At 32.5% G+C, this 20,502-nt stretch overlaps 3 protein-coding genes across 4 annotated transcripts; all 3 read right to left on the minus strand.

The window, feature by feature from the left end:
• Positions 1–477: 477 nt before the first annotated feature.
• Positions 478–2,644, minus strand: LOC108213464 (FCS-Like Zinc finger 15). Its single transcript, XM_017385260.2, has 2 exons — positions 2,241–2,644; positions 478–945 (listed from the first exon to the last, which is right to left on the minus strand). Exons 1-2 carry the CDS (start codon positions 2,531–2,533, stop codon positions 849–851), a joined length of 390 nt encoding a protein of 129 aa, XP_017240749.1. The 5' UTR covers positions 2,534–2,644; the 3' UTR covers positions 478–848.
• A 4,599-nt stretch (positions 2,645–7,243) lies between these two features.
• LOC108210423 (type I inositol polyphosphate 5-phosphatase 4) lies at positions 7,244–11,523 on the minus strand. 2 transcript variants are annotated; one of them, XM_017381702.2, is made up of 13 exons: positions 10,979–11,523; positions 10,794–10,884; positions 10,385–10,450; positions 10,144–10,228; positions 9,951–10,055; positions 9,250–9,865; positions 8,955–9,148; positions 8,718–8,826; positions 8,499–8,647; positions 7,980–8,317; positions 7,825–7,880; positions 7,600–7,707; positions 7,244–7,512 (listed from the first exon to the last, which is right to left on the minus strand). In XM_017381702.2, exons 1-10 carry the CDS (start codon positions 11,006–11,008, stop codon positions 8,092–8,094), a joined length of 1,671 nt encoding a protein of 556 aa, XP_017237191.1. In that variant the 5' UTR covers positions 11,009–11,523; the 3' UTR covers positions 7,244–7,512; positions 7,600–7,707; positions 7,825–7,880; positions 7,980–8,091. The 2 variants fall into 2 exon arrangements, with proteins under 2 accessions (XP_017237191.1, XP_017237190.1); XM_017381701.2 differs by having other exon boundaries at positions 7,596–7,707.
• Positions 11,524–15,498: 3,975 nt separating this feature from the next.
• On the minus strand, positions 15,499–18,844 carry LOC108210424 (uncharacterized). Its single transcript, XM_017381703.2, has 7 exons — positions 18,690–18,844; positions 17,178–17,299; positions 16,902–17,015; positions 16,542–16,820; positions 16,318–16,431; positions 15,823–15,895; positions 15,499–15,709 (listed from the first exon to the last, which is right to left on the minus strand). The coding sequence occupies exons 2-7, from the start codon at positions 17,235–17,237 to the stop codon at positions 15,672–15,674; spliced, it is 678 nt and encodes a 225-aa protein (XP_017237192.1). The 5' UTR covers positions 17,238–17,299; positions 18,690–18,844; the 3' UTR covers positions 15,499–15,671.
• Between the last annotated feature and the right edge of the window lie 1,658 nt (positions 18,845–20,502).

The following is a 20,502-nucleotide window of genomic DNA, read 5'->3' on the forward strand; positions in this document are numbered from 1 at the left end:
TTGTTTTTCTTGCATATCAAAATACATGCAATAAACTAAAACGATTATTATCTTAAAATGAAAGGAATACTAAAGTTTCACTTTGCATGATCTCAAAAAAAGTCAAATAAAGTAATTATTTTATCATGACCAGACATTTATTAAAGTTTAGATGCCTTCAGCCCAGATCAATTAAAAGGCTCTGAAACAAATTACTACTACCAGTGACAATCTACATATGTTTAGCCCAGATCCATACGTGCTCGTGGCGGCCTGGCCCAATATGAAATAGTTTATAAGTAAATAATTATTCTGAAATCATCCTGAAGGAAGCACCATTCTTGAAGAGAAACACTTGCACAAATATAAATATTTCTGAACATCTCACACACACAGACAAGGAGAGCGTACAATAGACATTCTGTGCGATAACATGAGTCCAGCAACCCACTAAACCAATTTGATAACAGAATAATTCAAATCATGCAAGTGAGGACATGAGAAGTTAAATGGGAATTTTCACCAACTTTAACTTGACGATAGCATGTATGCATTAATATACAAGTACTTCCTACCGCGAGTTGAGATCAAGGAAAAAAAAAAGCATAGCACAATTATGAAAAGAAGAGCAAACCGAATTGTGCTAAACCAGCAGAAAAAACTGTACCAAATCCATAAAATCAACCATTTAATACCTATCCTGAATGCTGAATCAACTAGAAAGCATTTGGATTAAATGCAAGCCAGTCGGAAAAATGTGCCAGCTTAGCAATTTTAAAATAGAAAAAATTGGTAACTAGGGACCAAATATATATGTATATATCTAAAATTTTTAGTAAAACCACCATCAAACTATGCACTTTCTTCTCTTAATCCACCACTTTCCGTTTTGCTGCTAACCTCTCCTTCATATTGTCCCCCATCATCTGGATCTCACGGCAGACAGTCTTGCAGAAGGCCTTCTCCCTGCATCGCATATAATTACCCAGATAAATTAGAACTGCATGACTGCATCTCTTGCAAATGAGTAACTTAAACTAAACATGTCAGAAGTAAAAGCATTTAAACTGAGCTATAAAATTACAGATCCTAATATGATATTTGTATGTATGTGTGAAGGCTAGCCAACTCATATAAAGCATTGAGCTATCAGTCTCTAATCTGCCAGAAGTTAATATAATTCAACTAAATAACAGATCTATATAACTACTGAAGCACATTATAAAGTGGCACATGGACAAATCAGAAGAACTAGTTTATCCAATATATCCTAGATAAAAAGAAAAATGTTTAATAAAACGCAAGATAGAAAATACGAACATAGAACGCAACATACCTAAACACAACTCATTAGGGACTTATCTTATCCAATTTTTATATTTTATACACTTATCTTCCAAATACGAACAAGAAATCATGAATTATCTTCCGAATACGAACAAAAATCAGGAAACCTAATACACGGACCGAATATTCCACTATAAAACATCATTAAAGTCGAAATCAAAAGAGGATAATAAAACGTCGATAAACAACTTCTCGTCCTCATAATAAATACGTTTTCAATAAATACTCACATACATTTACATATACATGAAACAAGTCGATCACAGAGTATCTAATAATTAAACAACAAAAAACCTAATACGAATTTTTCTAAATTAGACTAAAAAATCACCGGCATTAAAAAGAGACAAAATTAAACATATAAACCATCACCCTGTCCATAAACCCTAAAAAATAAGTCAAATTAAATACAACAGCCATGAATCAAGTCACTCACAGAGTATCTATTAATCAAATATCAAAAACCTAACAACAACAACAACAACAAAAATCATACACAAACACACATCATCATCATCGTAAACTATATTCATTTAACAAATACACACATCACAGACATTGCCGCCGCAAATCAAGTAAAATCACAGATTAACTACTGATCAAACACCAAAAACATTTAAAAAAACACTCAAATTACATCCACAATCAAGTCAAACAGAGAGTAACTACTAATCAGTCTCGATAAAACTATAATAAAACACACACACACACATCATCATCATCATCCTGACTATACATTCAACAAACACTCACCTCACATACATCACGTCCACAAATCAAGTCGATCACAGAGCAACTACTTATCGAATAACGAAAACAAGACACATTTCTTTCCACAAAATTTCAGGAAAAAAAAATAAAACAAAAACACAAATTCTCACACACACATATAAAATCGAGAATTGCACCCTTACCTATACATAAAAACCGCACCATCCGCTTTAAACTTCCTCTTACAATAAAAACAGTGCTCGAGAAAGCTTCCGATCTTATCATACCCGTCACGCCAGACTTCTACATTCGCCGGAGCCTCCACAGTGAAAATCCTACTCGCTTGAGAGCTCGGCTCAATTTGCAATTGACTGAACGCATTCGGCATTGGCGCCACGCAGTACTGCCACGGCTGCGGCGTGGCGGCGACGTAGTTGATGACGTCAGTGTCGCCGGCGAGAGTGGAGGCGGTTCCGACGCGTGTTCGCTTCACCATTGTGGTTAATTAGGGATTGTAAGCAGCGGAATTAGGGTTTTGAAATTGGGGGGAGAGAGCGGGGATTTCTAGTCTTGGGTCCCATTGGTTTAATTTTTGGGCTCTTGTTTTGGCCTTTTGGGTCTCGGGCTTTTTACTGTCGAACGGAACGGTAAAGTATTTTTGGTGATGTGAATTGCTGTTTGATTTTTTTTCAAATCATCTTGTAAATATTAAGGATCTGATTTAAAATTGATAATTGTTGTAAAATTTGTAAAAGGAAGTATAATTTTATAAAAGTAAGAGGGTGCAATGATTTAAAAATGATAATTGTTGTAATTTTTTTATAAGGAAGTATAATCAATATCATATATATTTATGTAAAGGAGAAGCCTGGGGCGTTTAGGTGGCGTCTTTTAGAGAGCTCCGTTCTATTTTTCTAATTTTTTAATTTTCTAATTTTCTGAAATTTTTGGATGAAAAAATATCAAAAATAAAAACTGTATTTTTTAGTTTCGGATATATTGGAAGAAAGTTTCAAAACTACCTTTTTCAAAATATCAAAATCAAATCAGAATTTGAAAGTATCATCATTTTTTGGGAAAAGGCGTATATAAAAAACAGAAAGTATTTTTGATAAGCAGTCTTTTCTCAAATCAACCCCCTATAAATTGAGGTCAGACTTCATAAAATTTAACATACACAATTTTTTTTTGAGTATTTGTCTTCTCAATCTAACACAATAATGAGTTAAACTATGTTAGATGCTTTGAATGGCGATAGAGATAATTGGCTAATAAGAGTAAGAATTCGTCGGACGTGGGAGTCGACAAATCCAAACACGGGAGAACAATATAGTCTTGATGGATGAAAATGTCAATAAATTAAGTGTTAGGGATATATGTTTGTTTGTTATTCTTTTATAATGTTTGTTTTGTTCATCGAACATGTTTGTTGTTAATTTTTATATGATTTACTTTGTAAACTTGTATACAGGAAAAGATTATTCATGTAACACTTCCACAATATCTATTTGTTCGGTTCAAACACCTTTTAAGTGAAGGTTTTTTTTTATACAGTATAAGGTTGTTGCAACTTGCAATCAAGGGTAGTTATAGACCGTGATCTTATGAATTTAAATTGATGTTTTTGCGGACAACCAATCCAAAAAAGGAAAGAATCACTAATAAACCCGTGAATGGATTGGAGTTCATACGTGCCCGAGATGATTAATGTTCGTACAACTAAAACATAATGTTTATCCCGATTATAGTCTAATTTTACAATTTTATATATTAATATTAGTATTGCATCGAGATGTTTATAAAATAAAATTTATTTTATTCAATAAATATTAATTTTGAATAATTAATATAATTTTTATAAGCTGTCGTAAATTTAATTTATTTTATAAATATTAATATTAAATTATTAATATAATTTTTATAACCAACCGCAACGCGCGGCTTCTCAACTAATTTTATCAAAAGAAGAGGGTGTAACATTTTAGCAGGAAAATGAAAGCACATTTTTTATTCGAATTGTTGTGTCCATAACCCATCCGTACAAGAATATTTATACTAAAAATTTGACACGCCAGTAGTATGAACATAACTCATCAGCAGTACTACATGTAATTTAAGATATGAAAAAAATATGATTTCATTATTTATTTTTTAAAAATTTTCATTTTTATATTAATATTTAAATATTAAACTTTCATTTAATAAAAAATTATAAATTATTATTTAATTTAATTATGTTTAAAACCATTATAATTAGTTTTGTGAAATATAAATTGATTAGTGTCATCTTCAAAAATCAAAATTTTAGACCTTAGTATTGATAAACTTATTCATTTTTATATTTAATTTCATTCATAACAGAAATATAATTGCATAGCAATTCTTGTAAATAGCGTTTATGATTATCAAATTACTATATTCAATTAGAAAAATTTAAATTCTCATGTATTTACTTAGGAGAATTTACCCGGAAAGCAGAAGAGCTGCTAAAAAGACGTAGTGAATAGACAACTGATAACATCCCCTTATTCTTGTCGGATGTGTTTGACGGTAGTGATGAATAGTTACTGACTTCCGGAAAAAGGGAGAAGAAGACTTAGAAAGAACAAAGAATTTTTTATAAATTTTAAACAACAATAATTTTTTTCATTAATATATTTCTAATCTTTGTAATCCCCGTATAAATCAGTTTTAATATAATATAAAATAATTAATAACAATAACTGAACAAAATATTATAAGTAAATATAATAATTAATAACTCAGAATTAGCGAAACATATTTTAAACTCTTATCTTATCAAAAATTCACTTTAAAACGAAAGTCATTAGCTAAGCGAAACCGGTTTTCGCAATCTTTTACAACCCCGATCGAGAGTTCGGGTAATACCTGGGTCAGGTTCTGTCACTCTGTGTCTATAAATATACAGCCAGAAATCCAAGATTCGTGGGAAAAGAATTTATTAATATGACACTGTTAATATATTACTCCCTCCGTCCCCCTGAGTAGTATACATTGGGGGACGGGGACGCGGCACGGACTTTAATGCTCCTGTAAAGTATAGTTATGTAATTTATTTTTAAAATTTTCTTTTTCTGAATTAAAGTCTGGATGTTATATTTTTATTCAGAAAAAGAAAATCTTAAAAATAAGTTACGGAATTATATTTTATAAGAGCATTGAAATGTGTGTCGAACAGTTGAAAAGAAACGTATACAATTAAATGGGACAGAGGGAGTAACAAATTTTAAGTTAAGAAGGTTTTTAAGAAAAGAAAAGAAGAATGCTCAATGTGACACTGACCCCCTCCAAGAGGGCAAAATTAAAGAGGGAGACACGGTTGATATATCGGAGCTTCTCTTCACCAAGGACAGGGATTTTCTCATCACATACAATGACCGCGATCGTCCGGTGTATATATATACTCCCCGTCCCTTCTATTTGTTAACAGTTTTTTTTCCGTTACCTGACACGTATTTGTTATTTAATAATTAAATTATACTTCCTCCGTTCCAAAATAGTTGTCACATTTCTATTTTTGTTGGTCAAATTGACCAAATTTTGACCAAAGATTATAAGTGATTCGCTCATTATTTTTAAAAACTGAAAATTACATCTTAAAGTAGATTAAAAGTTATTTCCGGTGACATATTTTTTTTATTTTGTCAATTGAAAAAATATCAATAAATTTCAGTCAAACTTTAGTCAATTTAACCGGCACAAAACCAAATGTGACAATTATTTTGGGACGGAGGGAGTATATGCTTACTCTATCCAAGATGTTACTCCCTCTGTTTTTTTTTATATGTCACTTTTGACTTGGGCACGTAGGTTTAGGTGGGTTGACCGACTAGTAAAAAATGTTATTTTTCATTAATTTTTTTTGTGAATTAAAATTTTGATTACATACTTTTATTCAGAAAAAGAAAATTTTAAAAATAATATTTTTAACTACCCGGTCAAAGCACTTAAAAGTGTGTGCCAAAAAGTCAAACGTCATATATTAAAAAACAGAGGGAGTAACAATCTAAAGGCACCGAGGGAGTATATATAAATATCATTATGAATTATATGTTGTTATGTAAGAATTGTAGTGTTCCTGGCATTAAGTAGATAATCTTCCGTTTATGTTTGACATAGATTCTCGAGTTCGCTGACTCTTTAAACTCGTTTTCTTACGTCAGTATCATGCATCGGAAAACATATAATATGAGTAGAAATTATTTGAGACTCTTATAAAGTATAGTTTACTCCCGAGGATTGCTTTGAATTCAAATTTTCTAGCATGCCATGGACTATTATCCCACTCTCCAATACCGAGTCTAGGAAATTATTGGACACAAGATTTCCGCTCTCTGACTATGTCACTGACGATACTTCGACCTCATTTATCATTGATCCTACAGGCAAGGTTTTGCGATGCCATGTCAACCATCATTTTGAGTACTATGGGGCTCGGGCTTATCCTTTTACCGATGAAAGAATGAAATGCAATCTGAGGATGAAGAAGCTCTAAAGTGTCCCTCTATTACGAAACTCCTGGCGTCTCATGAACGTAATTTTCTCATCAACAAGAATAATCAGGTATGCAATCTGTAGCAGTATATTTAAAGTAAATTCTATTACCTTCGTATAATCTTACGAATTTCAATTGTGTATGTGTTAAGGATATATTTAAGGTTATGCTCGTAGTCTTTTTATTACTAATATTCTCGTAGATCTTATCATTAGGCTCAGGTTTATAATTTATGTTGACATAGACATGGGTATCGTATTTATTTATATTATGGTCTGTTGGTACTCTGATATCTAAGTTAAAGGCTATTGAACTTTGTTGAAACTCTTGCTAGTTTATGGAGCTGGTGTCAAAAAATTAACTTGTTCACTTCAGATTGTAAATTTTAGGCTGTTTGACTCCTTATCAAGTTGTGCATAGCCTATTCAAATCTTACGCGATACTCCTCCGTCCCATCCAATTGTTAACATCTGGAACGAAGGGCTTGTCACGTATTTTAAGATAATATAAATTACGGCTTCATAACTTATTTTTGAAATTTTCTTCTTCGGAATAAAAATCCATTACGTTGTGACATACAATTTTAGAACTTGGCCTGCAGTAAAGAAAGTGCAAGCTGATTTATGCTTTACTTCACAGCTTTATAGCTAAAGACAATTGCACAACAGGAAGAAAGAAACAATAAACAGGAATGCCTTTTCTTTTCAGTAAATTTTAACTTTTCAGTAACAGTAAAAGAAGCTTCATATTCAATGTCTGAGTTAGCAACTTGATAATTGTCTTTATCTTAGACCCGAGAGACTTGTGCACTGTGTACATTTAAACTGTATTAAGTCCGACCTCTGTAATGGTATTTGTATCCTATCTACACTTTGTTAATTCATGTTCTATAAATTTATCTGAAATATTCTATATTTGTGTTGCTACAAAAAAGTTATGCACATCGACGGCTACCCATCCTGCAAAAACCACGAGAATCTTGCATTAAACAATTAAGTTTAAAATCCAAATGACTGAGCGGAAACTCAATTCTTGTACTTACCTACTTAATCAGAGTTATAATTGGTGATTTAAGTGGAAGGTGACTGTATAGGAGTTGCTGATCAGAATGTTGTGACCTTCGGCCTAGCAATTTGTCAGTTCTGGGAAGCTGTCTGGCATCCATGGAGGAAAAACACGAAAAATTTAGAAGGCCGGAAATATAGATGAAACTTAATAGTCGCTGCTTATAAAAAAAAAATAGCATGGAAGGAAACTGAGAAAACGCTAACCTTTAATATGTGGCCAACACTAGTGACCCCTGCCATCCAGAGTTTCTTTGCCGAATCTGCATGTGAAAATTAAGGCAAACAATAGACTTAATAAAAGGGGAGACACTGAAATACCAGAAAAGAACTTGTAAGATGTGTTAGTAATAGGATATTACCAGCTAAGCTGTGTTGTTGCATCTCTACATTTTTGAGCTTCACAAGCAGAAAGTTTCCTTGATTGTGTATGATCCTTGTCTTGGCAAATTCTTCATCAGATGCTAGTTTTCTTCAAAAGAAATGCACTTCTCCGTATTCATGGGTGTATGGTAAAAGCTCTTCTACCTCAACTCGAGAATTGGAGCAACTCATGCTTTTCTTGATTCTGCTAGTAATAACAGACTCAACCTCTGCCAAGAATATGCTATAAACTGGTCTATGATCAGAGAAACGAGACTCCCCGCGTACATAAGACACTTGATGCAGACCTCTACCATGCCACAATATGCGATCACACCTTTGCATATGAGATTACTGTATTAGTTTCCGACCGGATACTTTAAGGTTTCAATTCTTTTCATCTTACATAATACATCATAGTTCTGTGATTATGAATTATTTAGTTTCTGAGTTGAAAGTATTTCTGTTTTTAATAGAGCTATTCCTTTTTGAATTTTTCTGTTACAGATGATTCTTACCATGCAGGCGTCCTTCTTTTCTCTCTTGGGTGCCTATCATCCCCTGCGTATCTGTCTGAGTTATCTGAATATTTGTAAGTAGGAGGAAAATATATACTGCCTTCGTTCCAACCCTCAAACACATGCCCTCTACTTTGTTCTACCCGAAGCTGCAATATGCAGAATACACAATCATGAATGCATCGTGATTCATAAAAAAAAATCAGTTGTATAACTTACCTGATCATTTTCTAACAAAGCCCTCCAATTGTGCATCTCGACGAGAGCCTTTGCAGAACGGTAAGACAGTGCAATCCGATAGTTCAAATCCCCAAGCCAGACAATTCGACTAATTAAAATAAATTATTAATTACTGAAGTTCTAAGTAACTGCTTATAATTGGAAAACCATCATCCAGTCAATAAACCAGAAAGATAACTTAAAGCCTGTCTCTAAGTTAAAAAATAATGGTCTTACTCGTGCTCCAGAATTGTTTCTGGAGATGTGTCCTCAGCCATGCCATGAACTCGTGGAAATCTCGTTTTTCTTAGGATTTCCAAGACATCAGAGTTTCTCCTCAATTCATCACCTTCCTTTTGCCCAGAGGTTAAGTGACTACAGACGAAGCAGAAGCTTGTTTGGTGCAAACACATGCTAATTGATATCGAGCCCTGTAAAAAGAAATATAGCAAGCTCTCCTAATGATAAACAGAATACATAAAAGCTTTGTTACATTATTAATTTAGAATTCTGCACAAAATAAAGAATATACCTTGTTGCCAAGATAACCCATCAATCCCCTACCCACGCAAGAGACTTTCATGTTACGAACATCATCCCTCAGATCACTCTTGACCCATACTGTGAGAAAAATCCCTACCATCTGTTTGCTAGCAACTAAACAGTACCCAGAGTTTGCTTGTTGTCTATCTCTGTCCTCCGTGAAGGTAGAGCCATTGTATGACAATGGTGAATAGTGATTACTGCTGGGGGAATCGCCATTTTCTTCTTCGTAGGAGCCGTTCCATATTACATTTTGGCCATAATCACATGTTCTCTGCCCAAACATTATCCTGTCACAGACACTGAATCGACGATCAAGCTGAGGCTGTGGCATTGACATGTCATTTCCCATCATCCTCATACTATGACTAGAGTGGAAGGATCGACGTTGAAGAAAAGTTGAGGCCTTTTGGCGTGTTGATCCTTCAAAGTCCGCTTCTAATTCCACAATCGGGTCAGGAATCGGTGAGGGCGCGTGGTAAGCGCCACTTGTTCCAGGAAGATTATTTAAAGTCTTTCGAATTAGTGCTAGCCATTTCGTGGCTGGGCCATTGTCTTCTGTGCCCAAGACATTACCAGCATTCAACGGAACTATTTCTTGAAACCTAAACGTTAACGGCACCAATTAAGTTCCAGAAAACAACTACAGAAATATCAAATCAATACAGGAAATTAAAATTTCAAACTCACCCGAGTACGTAAATGTCAGCAGGAGGCGAAGTGTGTAGCCAATCGTCAAGACTTAAATAACTTGGAGGTGATTTTCCTGCCACATTCCATGTAGCTACAAAGATCCTGAAGTTCCATTACAGAAAAACACAATAGTGACTAATGCTTGCAAAAATTTCACCCAAACAATCGAGAAAATTAAAATAACTTATACCTATAGTTTTGAACATCTGTGACTTGGGCAGCATCAAGATCAATCTTACTTCGCGATACAAACTCAGAGTGCCTCCTTAATCTCTCTAATGAAGAATATAACGGTAGAGGAATAACATAAATCGAGATGCAAAAAATAAACAGACTAATTTGTCTTTCCTTCATACTTGATAAATTTGTATACGTCGAATTAATAATTTGGGTTTTGTGGAACGAAAAAAAATGAATGTCTGACATTTAACCTGTTCTACTTGTCTCCATAGTGCATGCTTCTCTCGATGAACTGTTACTCCATTCTTCATCACTGCCTGGAAAAAAATTATAAAATTTGTTAAGAGCTGTGATCAGCTCTCAGGGTATTGCTATTGCAGTAAAAACTTCTCAAGGAAACAAAGAGAATATAGTGTAGACCCAAGGTACTAAGAATAAGATCTTTGCATATCGAGAAAAGGGCAAGAAAACAAAGAGCCAGTCTCAATCGTGAAACGGAAGTGATTGATCCAGATATAATCCATATTGTTCTTGGTACAAAAGAAGCAGTGATTGATGTAGATTATGCAACAGCAAGTCAACTAATTTCGACTAATTAAACCATCACATGCTGTTAAACAAGTATACAAATGAGATTAATAAGAGGCATTAGGCAATCACCTGCATTAGCAATAGTTTCATCAGCATGAAAATCATCAGCTTTACTCTTGATATTGAACCATTTCTTGACCAATGCCTTGGGCCATGAATTCTTAAACAAACAGCACAAATAATTAGTACTAAACACACTACAAATTCGAATAAAAGATGACAACAAAGAAATTCGACATTTTTCTCAGACAAACCTTGCTTTTCTTGGAGCTCCCATCTCTCATTGTTCCACAACTTCATACATAAATCATAGGCCTTCAAGTACTAATCAAAATTTATCAGTTTGGCAAGAACAATGAACAAAACAAAACAGAGAAAAGGTGTATAATTTTCTTGAAGAACAGAAGATATGTCACATGAAACCAATTAACATGAAATAAAATAGCACAATTCAGGTTCAAGATTTGGGTTTTGGGTAAGCAAAACAAGAGTCAGATTAAGAGAACCATACTCAAGCTGGGATTTTTATTGATTTTATGAAAAGAATTCAAGAAAATCAAGAAATTGTTAAAAAAAACAAAAAGAGCAGGACAAGAATCAAGACTCAAGAGAAGTGTGTAGAAGTACTAATTTGATATTCTACTAGAGGTAAATGAAGACAATGCAGGAGACACAAAACCTCAAAGCCTAGTTATTAGAACAACAGTGACAGAATTTATAAGAGAATAAATAAAGGTGCATGAGTTTGAGAAGATCTTTTTTTATTGCCTTCTCTCTCTCCCCCTCTCCCTCTCTCTCTCTCTCTCTCCCCTCTCCCCCCTCTCCCTCCCTCTCTCTCTCTCTCTCCCTGTGTGTGTTGTGTTAATGAAAACAAAACTGAAGGGTGGCAGTAGATAGTGGATAGTGTGACCCAAAGCTTAAGAAGAGAGTGACAATGGCCGGTATGTCACATTTACACACACCCTCATCAATTTTATGTATAATAAATTTCTCATAATCTCTGTCCTTGTGTCAGCAAATTAATAAAAGTATAAATTTATACTATTAAAAGACAAATTAGAGATAAAAATAATGAGGCAACAAATTTCTTGTCTGCATTTATACTTATTATTATACGTTTTCCTAACTTGTGCCTAAGTGGGTGTTTGTAGGTGTTCACATAATATTATCAAATCTTAGAGATCTTTCTTTTGAAATTTTACAATTTTGGATATTATTTTATAATATTACATATATAATTGTCATGATATTTATATGTATTAGAAAAATCATGTCATGATCTTATTTATTAAAATTGTGTTTTATAATTGTGTGTATTGTTCAAAAAATCACCGATTTATTGAAAAAATTTCAATTAGTTCTGATTAATATCGTTTTATTGATTTATCCATTATATTATGATTTAGCTGAAAAATTTTTATTTATTAAAAAAATTGATAAATTCTCGATTAATCCTAAATTGGCAGGTCAACCAATTAGCTCCGATTTCTGATTTCTATAATCATGATTTGAATATAAAATGACAATCTACTATTTCATCTAAATAATGAGTATTTGAGTGAGAAATATTAAAAATATATATTATATAAACTCGTAATTTTAGATCTTAAAATTTTAGAAGAACCGATATTTTCGTAACTGAAATACAATACTCAGAGTTAAAAACGTGTTGCAGGGTGTTGTCTTGCCCAGTGTAGTGAATATATTGCGCACGATTTGTCTGTATGTATTGAATTATAGACAGACAGAAGCTAAAGTACAGATTTGTGTTGTTTAGTGCATGGTGTATGCAAAACGACCAACTTTCAACAGACAAGCGTCTGTTTATGAGCTTTTATTTCCTTGAAATCTTAAATTTACGTAAGAATATTTTGTATGGGCATCGAGTTATGTAAAATGCATTGCTTTTGAGGAAACGTACATGGGGTGGCTTCAATTTTTGAACGTGGAATGGTGACGGAGTCTTTGATGTAGATTTTGGGTCTTGTTCTTTTTGTTTATCGGCAATATTTTTGTATCGATTTTTTTATGATGTACCCATGAATGTGTGAATTTTCGTGCTTAGCATGTGCCCATAGGCACACACCAGACAAACCATTATTATATATACTAGCCTTTAACCCGTACGAAGCACGGGCGGGTATAGAATTCGTAATTTATTAATTATAATTTAAATTTCAATATCATCTTATTAGTATTTTAGTATTAATGAATTAGATTTTAACCAGATTATATTTACCAACTGATTACATTTTTTGGACGACTACGAATTATACCAATATCGGTTTATTATAATATAGTATATAAATAATATATAAATTATTTTTAAAAGAATAATGGTGGAGTTTTTTTTATCTTGTATTACATCACAAGTGTTTGTAATTTGAATGGTATAAAACTCTTTAATATTACAAGAGTAAGACTTGTAGTTATAAAACAGATGACCAAACCAAAATATTGTACGACTACAAATTAAACCTATGTTGGCTTATTATATTATAGTATAGTATAGATTAGACCTTATGTTTTGTTTGTTTAGCAAATTAAGGGTTTTTTTGTCCATGTAGTACATTTTTATTAATATTATGTACGAGTATTTTCGTGAGATAAACAAAAAAAAGGAAAAATTGTAAAAATATGTGTATATTTATATTTTTAGAAGAGGTAAATAATTTAATAATAAAAAGTCATATGACGAAACTGAACAAACTCATAATCGTATTGTTGTTAATTGACATAATGACCTACACTTTAAATTTTATATCTATTTACACAATCTCAAATTCACATCTTCTTTTGAAAATAATATTATTATTATATTCTTATCAATTCAAAAATGATCGAGAACAGAAAATATCTTATATTTCAATTTGGAAGCTTCAAAATGATCAAAAATACTTGAATAAATATGACCGGAACCTGAAAAATGACACCGCTAATTATAAATATGATTCGCCCGTCATGCCACTACCGCATGCATCTGTCTAGTGGCACGCGTTAAACATTGCATGAATAACCAATTAATTTCTTCTCTTGACATCGACGTATGAACATTTCTCTCGAATTGATGGATAAGAATGAGAAAATAATGATCTATTCTTTGAAATTTTAGAATTTTAGAGAAACACACTGAAAATTGTAATTTGAATGCATCGAACTATGATGAATGAATTATAGACTTTGATTGCATTGATGTGAAGCTTTTTACATAGTCTACAAAATACACCAAAACACTTGAATTATTTCTTGGCAACTACAGTTGATTTGAGTGCTACAATTATCTATTATCATGTCACTTTCTTTATTGACCATTGCATAGTATTCACCTTTTCTGATGAATAAATATATTTAATTTCTAAATTCATTAAAAAAAAACAAAATAAACACAAAACAACGTCTTTATAAATCTCTAACTTATATAATTATAATTGAGTTGTTAATTGTTTAAATTAGTAGCTCTACGGTGATTATTCAAATAATAAAATTCTTTTTTCAAATTACTCATCTGTCTGTTTCCATATTATAGTATGGACGGACGGCAGGACACAAGTTAAATTAGATTCCTCCTTTTCTAATACTACCATTTGTTGAATATTCAGTGAGACAGATTCGAGATTCTAGAGTCTGATTATATTATAATAACTACATATGATTAACATGCTTTGTTCATCATCAAGTAATGATGTCACAAACATATTCATCTGGGAAAAAAATCTTTTACATTCTTATAACTTGTATTTCATAATATTATTTATATATAGATTAATTTGATATATCGAAAAAGAGATTGTCGAATACCATTAAAAAGTAAAAAAAAAAAAAAAAAAAACCTTTGTTAGAGGTCACTTGCCTTTCAGGAAAAGTTTAGAAAGAAATGAGAAGACCTTGAATTACATGTTCCGATGATAATATCTTAATCTTTAAAAATATACTCATTAATTTATCAACTTCGATTTTGACTAAAAATTTCTAATTTATTCGAGAACTTTTATTGATAAATCTCCTATGAATTCTTAACTTTTATCCTGATTAATTTTGATTCTCGATTTCTACAACTGATATACAAATATGATATATCAGATCGGATAAAATTAATTTGTATTCAAAAGCTTAGCTAATTATGCCAATACAAAGTGCACTTGGTTCAGACCATGCACATACCCCACCTGCAGGGATTATATTATAATAACAGGTCCCACCTTAACCAACATTCCTCACATGCCCCACCATTCATAACACAAAAGACTTTTGATAAAGTTGATTAAAACTGCACAAACAAGAGATTCTCATTGAATCAAAGGTGGTATAATTTCTATAAGTAGTAAAATGCAGTGTAAACAACTTTCATGTTCATCTATAAAAGCATGTTGTATATTCTCTCCATCATTGCAATGACATGATTCGAATCAGTAATTTCAGAAAAAATGAGAAGATTCAATTACAACCCTAGTGGATGCTGTGGTTTACTTGAAGCATAACTATGTGTAATGATCAAACTCTGAATGTGACTATCATTTATGAAAGAGGAATCTAACAGGGAACATTCATTTCTGAACTGGAAAGGCACAAGGGTGATGGGACCGAAGGAGGTCCAGGACAACGAGATGATAAGTATTAATGCCCGATCTAACAGTATCGTGCACATGATATGACATGGCTCTTTCGGTATTTCAGGGAACTGAAGTAAATGCTGCAAACCATATGCAGTTGAAGCAAAGAACATACTCCTGCTCGTTGGAGCAAAAGTTAAAACACAAGTAGTACTGGACAGGGATAAAGCATAAGTTACCAGTTGAGAACTCAATGGAGAGATGAATAGATGATCATAGAGTAGAACATACTTAGAGTACAATAGAAATACAAGAATTGAGTGTAGATCTGTGGTCATGATTCCATGAACCTGTCTCTATGTAGTAAATGAAGGTGATACAGACAGCAGATACGTTCTCATCCGATCATGGTTCGCTTTCTACCTCGTTGTCTCACTGGTAAAAGTTAGAAATTATAATAAATGTCAGAGATAGTGACATATGAACAACTGAAATAATTATCTAGAAAAAGAGCTATCAAATTGACCATAAGAGAGGAAAGATGGAACCTTGAGCAAGCTTGTTAAATGTTGTTGACCACTGCTTTGAGGATTTTCTATATGCAGCAAGTATTTGATCCATCTGATTTGACAATGGAAACAAGAAGTATTATTTACATCTGATATGTTGTATATTTTGTCGTAATTTTTAGTCAATGAATGTGGGAGCCAGATATTTTATATTAGTAAGAAGATTTACTTTCAACTTTTAAAATAAACCAGCGGCATGTAGAGTTGTAATTCCATCAACTCCACAAGTACTAGTTGAAGAGTGACTGAGAGTTCATCTCTGTGGAGATGGTGCGAATACGCATGGGGATCACTATAAATTTACGAATTTTACCTCTGAGCCATAATTCCATTCTATGCTATAAAAAAAAGTAACTACTTTGTTTCCAATATATAAACAATATATATTGGTTGGAGTTTATAAGATATTATCAATTTCCAATTTAGCTGAGACAAGTGAACAATAATGGATAGTAAGGATAAATTTTAGCTTACCACATTTCCACATGAGGAATGCATAGATAGCAAAGCTCTCTCAAGCACATACAGATCAACTGCTTTATCTTCTGGAAGACTTGATGTGAAGCTCAGACCAAAATCAATTAGGACCTAGATAAAGTATTAGAAACTTAATTCATAAATAAAAAAATAAAAAAAAATGGCCACAATAATACCAATATGAATGAAAAATTAAAAATTGAGTAAAAAAAACCATATACCAGCTGATTGGTGGCACAACGGATTAACATATTTGACGTGGTCAGGTCACCATGAGCAACACCACCATCATGAAGTTTTGCAATGGCATCACCAATCTGCTTTGCAATGTCCGTCATTCTGTCTTCTACTACACCATTTAATCCGAATTCGAGAAATACATCTTTAACAGAAGGACCCTCCACATACTCAAATGTTAAAGTGTGCAGCGAAAGGTCCACAGCATAAAGAACCGGAGTGGAAACTCCAAGTTGTCTAGCTTTTGTCAAGCACCTGGCCTCCTATATATGAAAATTAAACCACCAAACAGTCAAACACATAAAATTATACTGTGATTGTTTGAGCTAAATCACTTAACTGACCGCGTTTAAGCGCTTCACAGTGAGCTTTGCATCTAATGTTGGATGTCTATACTTCTTTGAAAAACGTTCCTTAATGATACACCTCCTTCCCACAAAATGAGAATCATAAACTCTCTGTACAGTGACACAAGGAAAATTTAAAATAAAGAAATGCGGGCAAAACTTATAAGATAAATCATCTGCGTATATCTATATGGACTAGATACATATATTCATATCACAAAACATATTTGTTCGATGTCAAAGTAGAGCATAAGCAATTCAAGTCAGGCTCACTGCTTCAGCCCCTTGCTTCACCAGAATCAAAGGACCTTCATCATCTGCTTTGATCTCCATAGCAGGATGTGGTATTTTGTAATTGCTTCAACCAAATTATATGACTAACGAGTGCAATGGTTCTACAATGATCAACATGAAAGAAAAAGATTTAGCAAAAAAAAACATATAAGAAAAAGCATCGAAGCTTTTACAGACCATAATTCTAAAGATTTTTAATTTGCAAGCTACTAGCCATATCAGACAAATCATTAGTCATTACAGTGTCAAAACCTATCTAAATTCACCTTCTTCCACGGATAAAATGCCTTTGTCTATAACTTCTACTTACAAAGATCAATGCAAATAAGATGTGATATGGAATTATGCTAAGCACATATTCACATTCTATATTCGCTAATTGCTACACTAATGACATTTACATTAATTCTGAAGTCGATATGCCTCTGTGGCTCTGTTTGATCTTATAAAGTCAGAATAAGATTCTTTACTGAATCAGACAAGGCATGATATTTAGATTAAGAATGAAAGTAGCAAAACGCTAGTAGCAGATCAAGTTCAGTACTCAATTTAGCTACAGCTTACTTGCAATAAGCTCGTGTGAGCAGCATTAAACCATTTTAATCTCTCAATTTCAACCTATGTGAAACCATTCCCCGTACATCAATAGCTTCACATACACTTTGTATCTTAATGGTATCATCTATTGTCAAAATTGGATGCTATTTACGAAGAGTTAAAATCAAGAACACACAGTCATGAACAGCGACTGACAATGCAGTCCTAATTTGTCGCCATCAGTAATTAGCTTCATATACTGATATACAGATTGCTATATAAGATAATTTCAAGCTAAACAATCAACTGTGAAAACTTCCTATATGACATAAAGTTAACAAACTATAAGCAAGATAGTACTTCCGAGAGCAAGACATATATCATCATGAACATCTTAAATGCTCAAATAGTACTCGAGCAGTCCTTAACAAGTTCTTTACCGTAATTATATCCAAAAAATGCATCATAATCAAATCCTAAAATTAGGAACAAGAAAATAGCAATTTACCTATATCCCGAGCCAGAAAATCAATTATTTATTCAATAATATCAAACACATCCAAACGAACATATCTCACAAAAAATCTTAATTCATTATACACAATACTTCATTCATTCATTCGATAATTCTCAAACAGCAGAAGTCAATTAGTACACGATGATAAACGCTACAAACACAAAAAATCACACAATTTATGATAAGAAGCATAGCTTTCTGCTGGTACTAATTGAATATATACACACAAACACAGATGTTTGCTGTAAATGTAGTTTTTTTAAGTTTTTTTAATATGCTGTACAAATTAGTATATATTCTAAAAAAATATCCGATGAGCAAGAATCGAACCCAGAACACGAGACAAGGAATAAGCATGTACCTTGTTTCACATACAGTAAAGAACATAGAATTTCAAAAGAAAAATTCAGAAACTATAAACCCTAAAAAGTACGTACCTGTCTCTACTGAACTGAACTGAGGGTGGCTTCTGTTCTGTTGGGTCGGAACATAAGTCAACTTGTGTAAAAGATTTAGGATAACGGAAAGGCATGATAGGTTTGGCTTAAACCTGTTTAACCTGTTTATCTGAATTTTTGAGCCTGAGTTTATATTAAAAAATAACTATAAAACTGATTTTACGGAAATTGATTTAAAATCATAAGATAGTTTGAGTCATTTTTTCAGTGACTTATTTTTTCTATTTTTACCGATAAAAGTTATTCCCTCCATCCCAAATTAGATGAGCATTTTGCTCATTTCACACATATTAAGGAGTATTAAATGGTTGTTCTTTTTTCCATCTTTACCCATATTTATTGTGTTGACTTTTTTTGTATATTAGTCAGGGTACATTGGAAATGATAAATAAAGACAATGGAAGATTGTTGCTAAATATGCATTGCTAGTGGTACATTGGAAATGATAAATAAAAGAGAGTGACAATGGAAGATTGTTGCTAAATATGCATTGAAAATTGAGAGGCTCGACTATTTTGGGATACTTTTTTTTCTCAAAAGGGTCATCTAATTTGAGATGGAGGGACTCCATCCCAAATTAGATGAGCTCGTTGACTTCGGGCACGCACTTTAAAGTTCATTGACCGCATAGCTACATTATTTATTTTTAAAATTTTATTTTTGCAAATAAAAATTTAAATATAATATTTTCATTTACAAAAGAAAAATTAAAAAAATAAATTTCGAAACTATTCGATCAATGCACCTTAAGTTACGTGCCCAAAGTCAACTAGCTCATCTAATTTGGGATGGAGGGAGTATTTTAAATATAAGTTATCCATAAATCACTACTCCCTCCGTCCCCTTTTACATGTCCCTTTTGAAAAAAAAATTTGTCCCAAATTACTTGTCCACTTCTCTTTTCAAAGCAACTTTTTGTATGTTTTTTCAAAATGTAACAACTTCCAATGTTTGACTAGCATATATATATACACAACTCTATCTAATTCATTACATTTATTAGGGATATGTATGAAAACAAGATATCCACCTAACATTTTCTTAAGATGCGTTATTTTTTTAAAAGGGACAAGTAAAAAGGGACGGAGGGAGTATTATTTTTATGATTTAACTGTTGTATGACATGGACATACTAAACACTAAATTATATGCATTTAAGTCTTTTTGACTGGTGTAATTAATATTTTTACATAGAGAATCCATTATTATTAAAAAAACAAGTGAATTAAAATAAGCTGAAGTTATTAATTGAAGTTATTAATTTAGCATGTGTCATGGGCACACACTAAGAAAAACATTATTTTTTGACTTCCCAATTTCAAACTCAGCCAAACGGGCTCATGATATTAATCAGATACTAACCAAATCTGTAAAAAAAAAAAATACAATATTTCTTCTTATGTATAGATATTTAGAACACGAAATTCTACTAAAAAAATTAGAAAAAGAAAAAGAAAAAAGCAGTCCAGATATCGGCCCTGTTTGGAAGTTAGAGGTTTGGTGCAAAATTTGAGGTTTGAGGTGTTCTAGAGATTTGACCACTAAAATAAGCTAATATTAGTGTTTGGTAGTTAACGGATTGAAATAGAGGTTTGGATCCAAAAAACTAATTTTGAAAAAGCTACTTGGAGGAGCTTTTTGGATTAACGGTTTTGGTTTGTGTCAGAAAAAGCTAATCAATCAGCTATTTACCAAACAATTTTACGAGAAACAACTAATTCAATCCGTTAGTCAAAACATCTAATTCAATCAGCTAGTCAAAACAGCTAATTCGATCCGCTAACCGCTAATT

This window comes from Daucus carota, chromosome 3, assembly GCF_001625215.2.
Source record: "Daucus carota subsp. sativus chromosome 3, DH1 v3.0, whole genome shotgun sequence".
In the NCBI taxonomy this organism is placed as follows: domain Eukaryota; kingdom Viridiplantae; phylum Streptophyta; class Magnoliopsida; order Apiales; family Apiaceae; genus Daucus; species Daucus carota.

Bases quoted from the DNA above. Each gene is read 5' to 3' on its own strand.
- LOC108213464 (XM_017385260.2), bottom strand. From the start codon at position 2,533: ATGGTGAAGCGAACACGCGTCGGAACCGCCTCCACTCTCGCCGGCGAC. The intron at 946-2,240 runs GTAAGGGTGCAA...TATGCGATGCAG, and splicing joins GGTGCGGTTTTTATGTATAG to GGAGAAGGCCTTCTGCAAGA.
- LOC108210423 (XM_017381702.2), bottom strand. From the start codon at position 11,008: ATGAGAGATGGGAGCTCCAAGAAAAGCAAG. The intron at 10,451-10,793 runs GTGATTGCCTAA...ATTTTTTTCCAG, and splicing joins TGAAACTATTGCTAATGCAG to GCAGTGATGAAGAATGGAGT. The intron at 10,056-10,143 runs GTATAAGTTATT...ATGGAACTTCAG, and splicing joins ACAGATGTTCAAAACTATAG to GATCTTTGTAGCTACATGGA.
- LOC108210424 (XM_017381703.2), bottom strand. From the start codon at position 17,237: ATGGAGATCAAAGCAGATGATGAAGGTCCTTTGATTCTGGTGAAGCAA. The intron at 16,432-16,541 runs GTATATGGTTTT...TACTTTATCTAG, and splicing joins GTTGTGCCACCAATCAGCTG to GTCCTAATTGATTTTGGTCT. The intron at 15,896-16,317 runs GTAAGCTAAAAT...TTGTCAAATCAG, and splicing joins ATTCCTCATGTGGAAATGTG to ATGGATCAAATACTTGCTGC.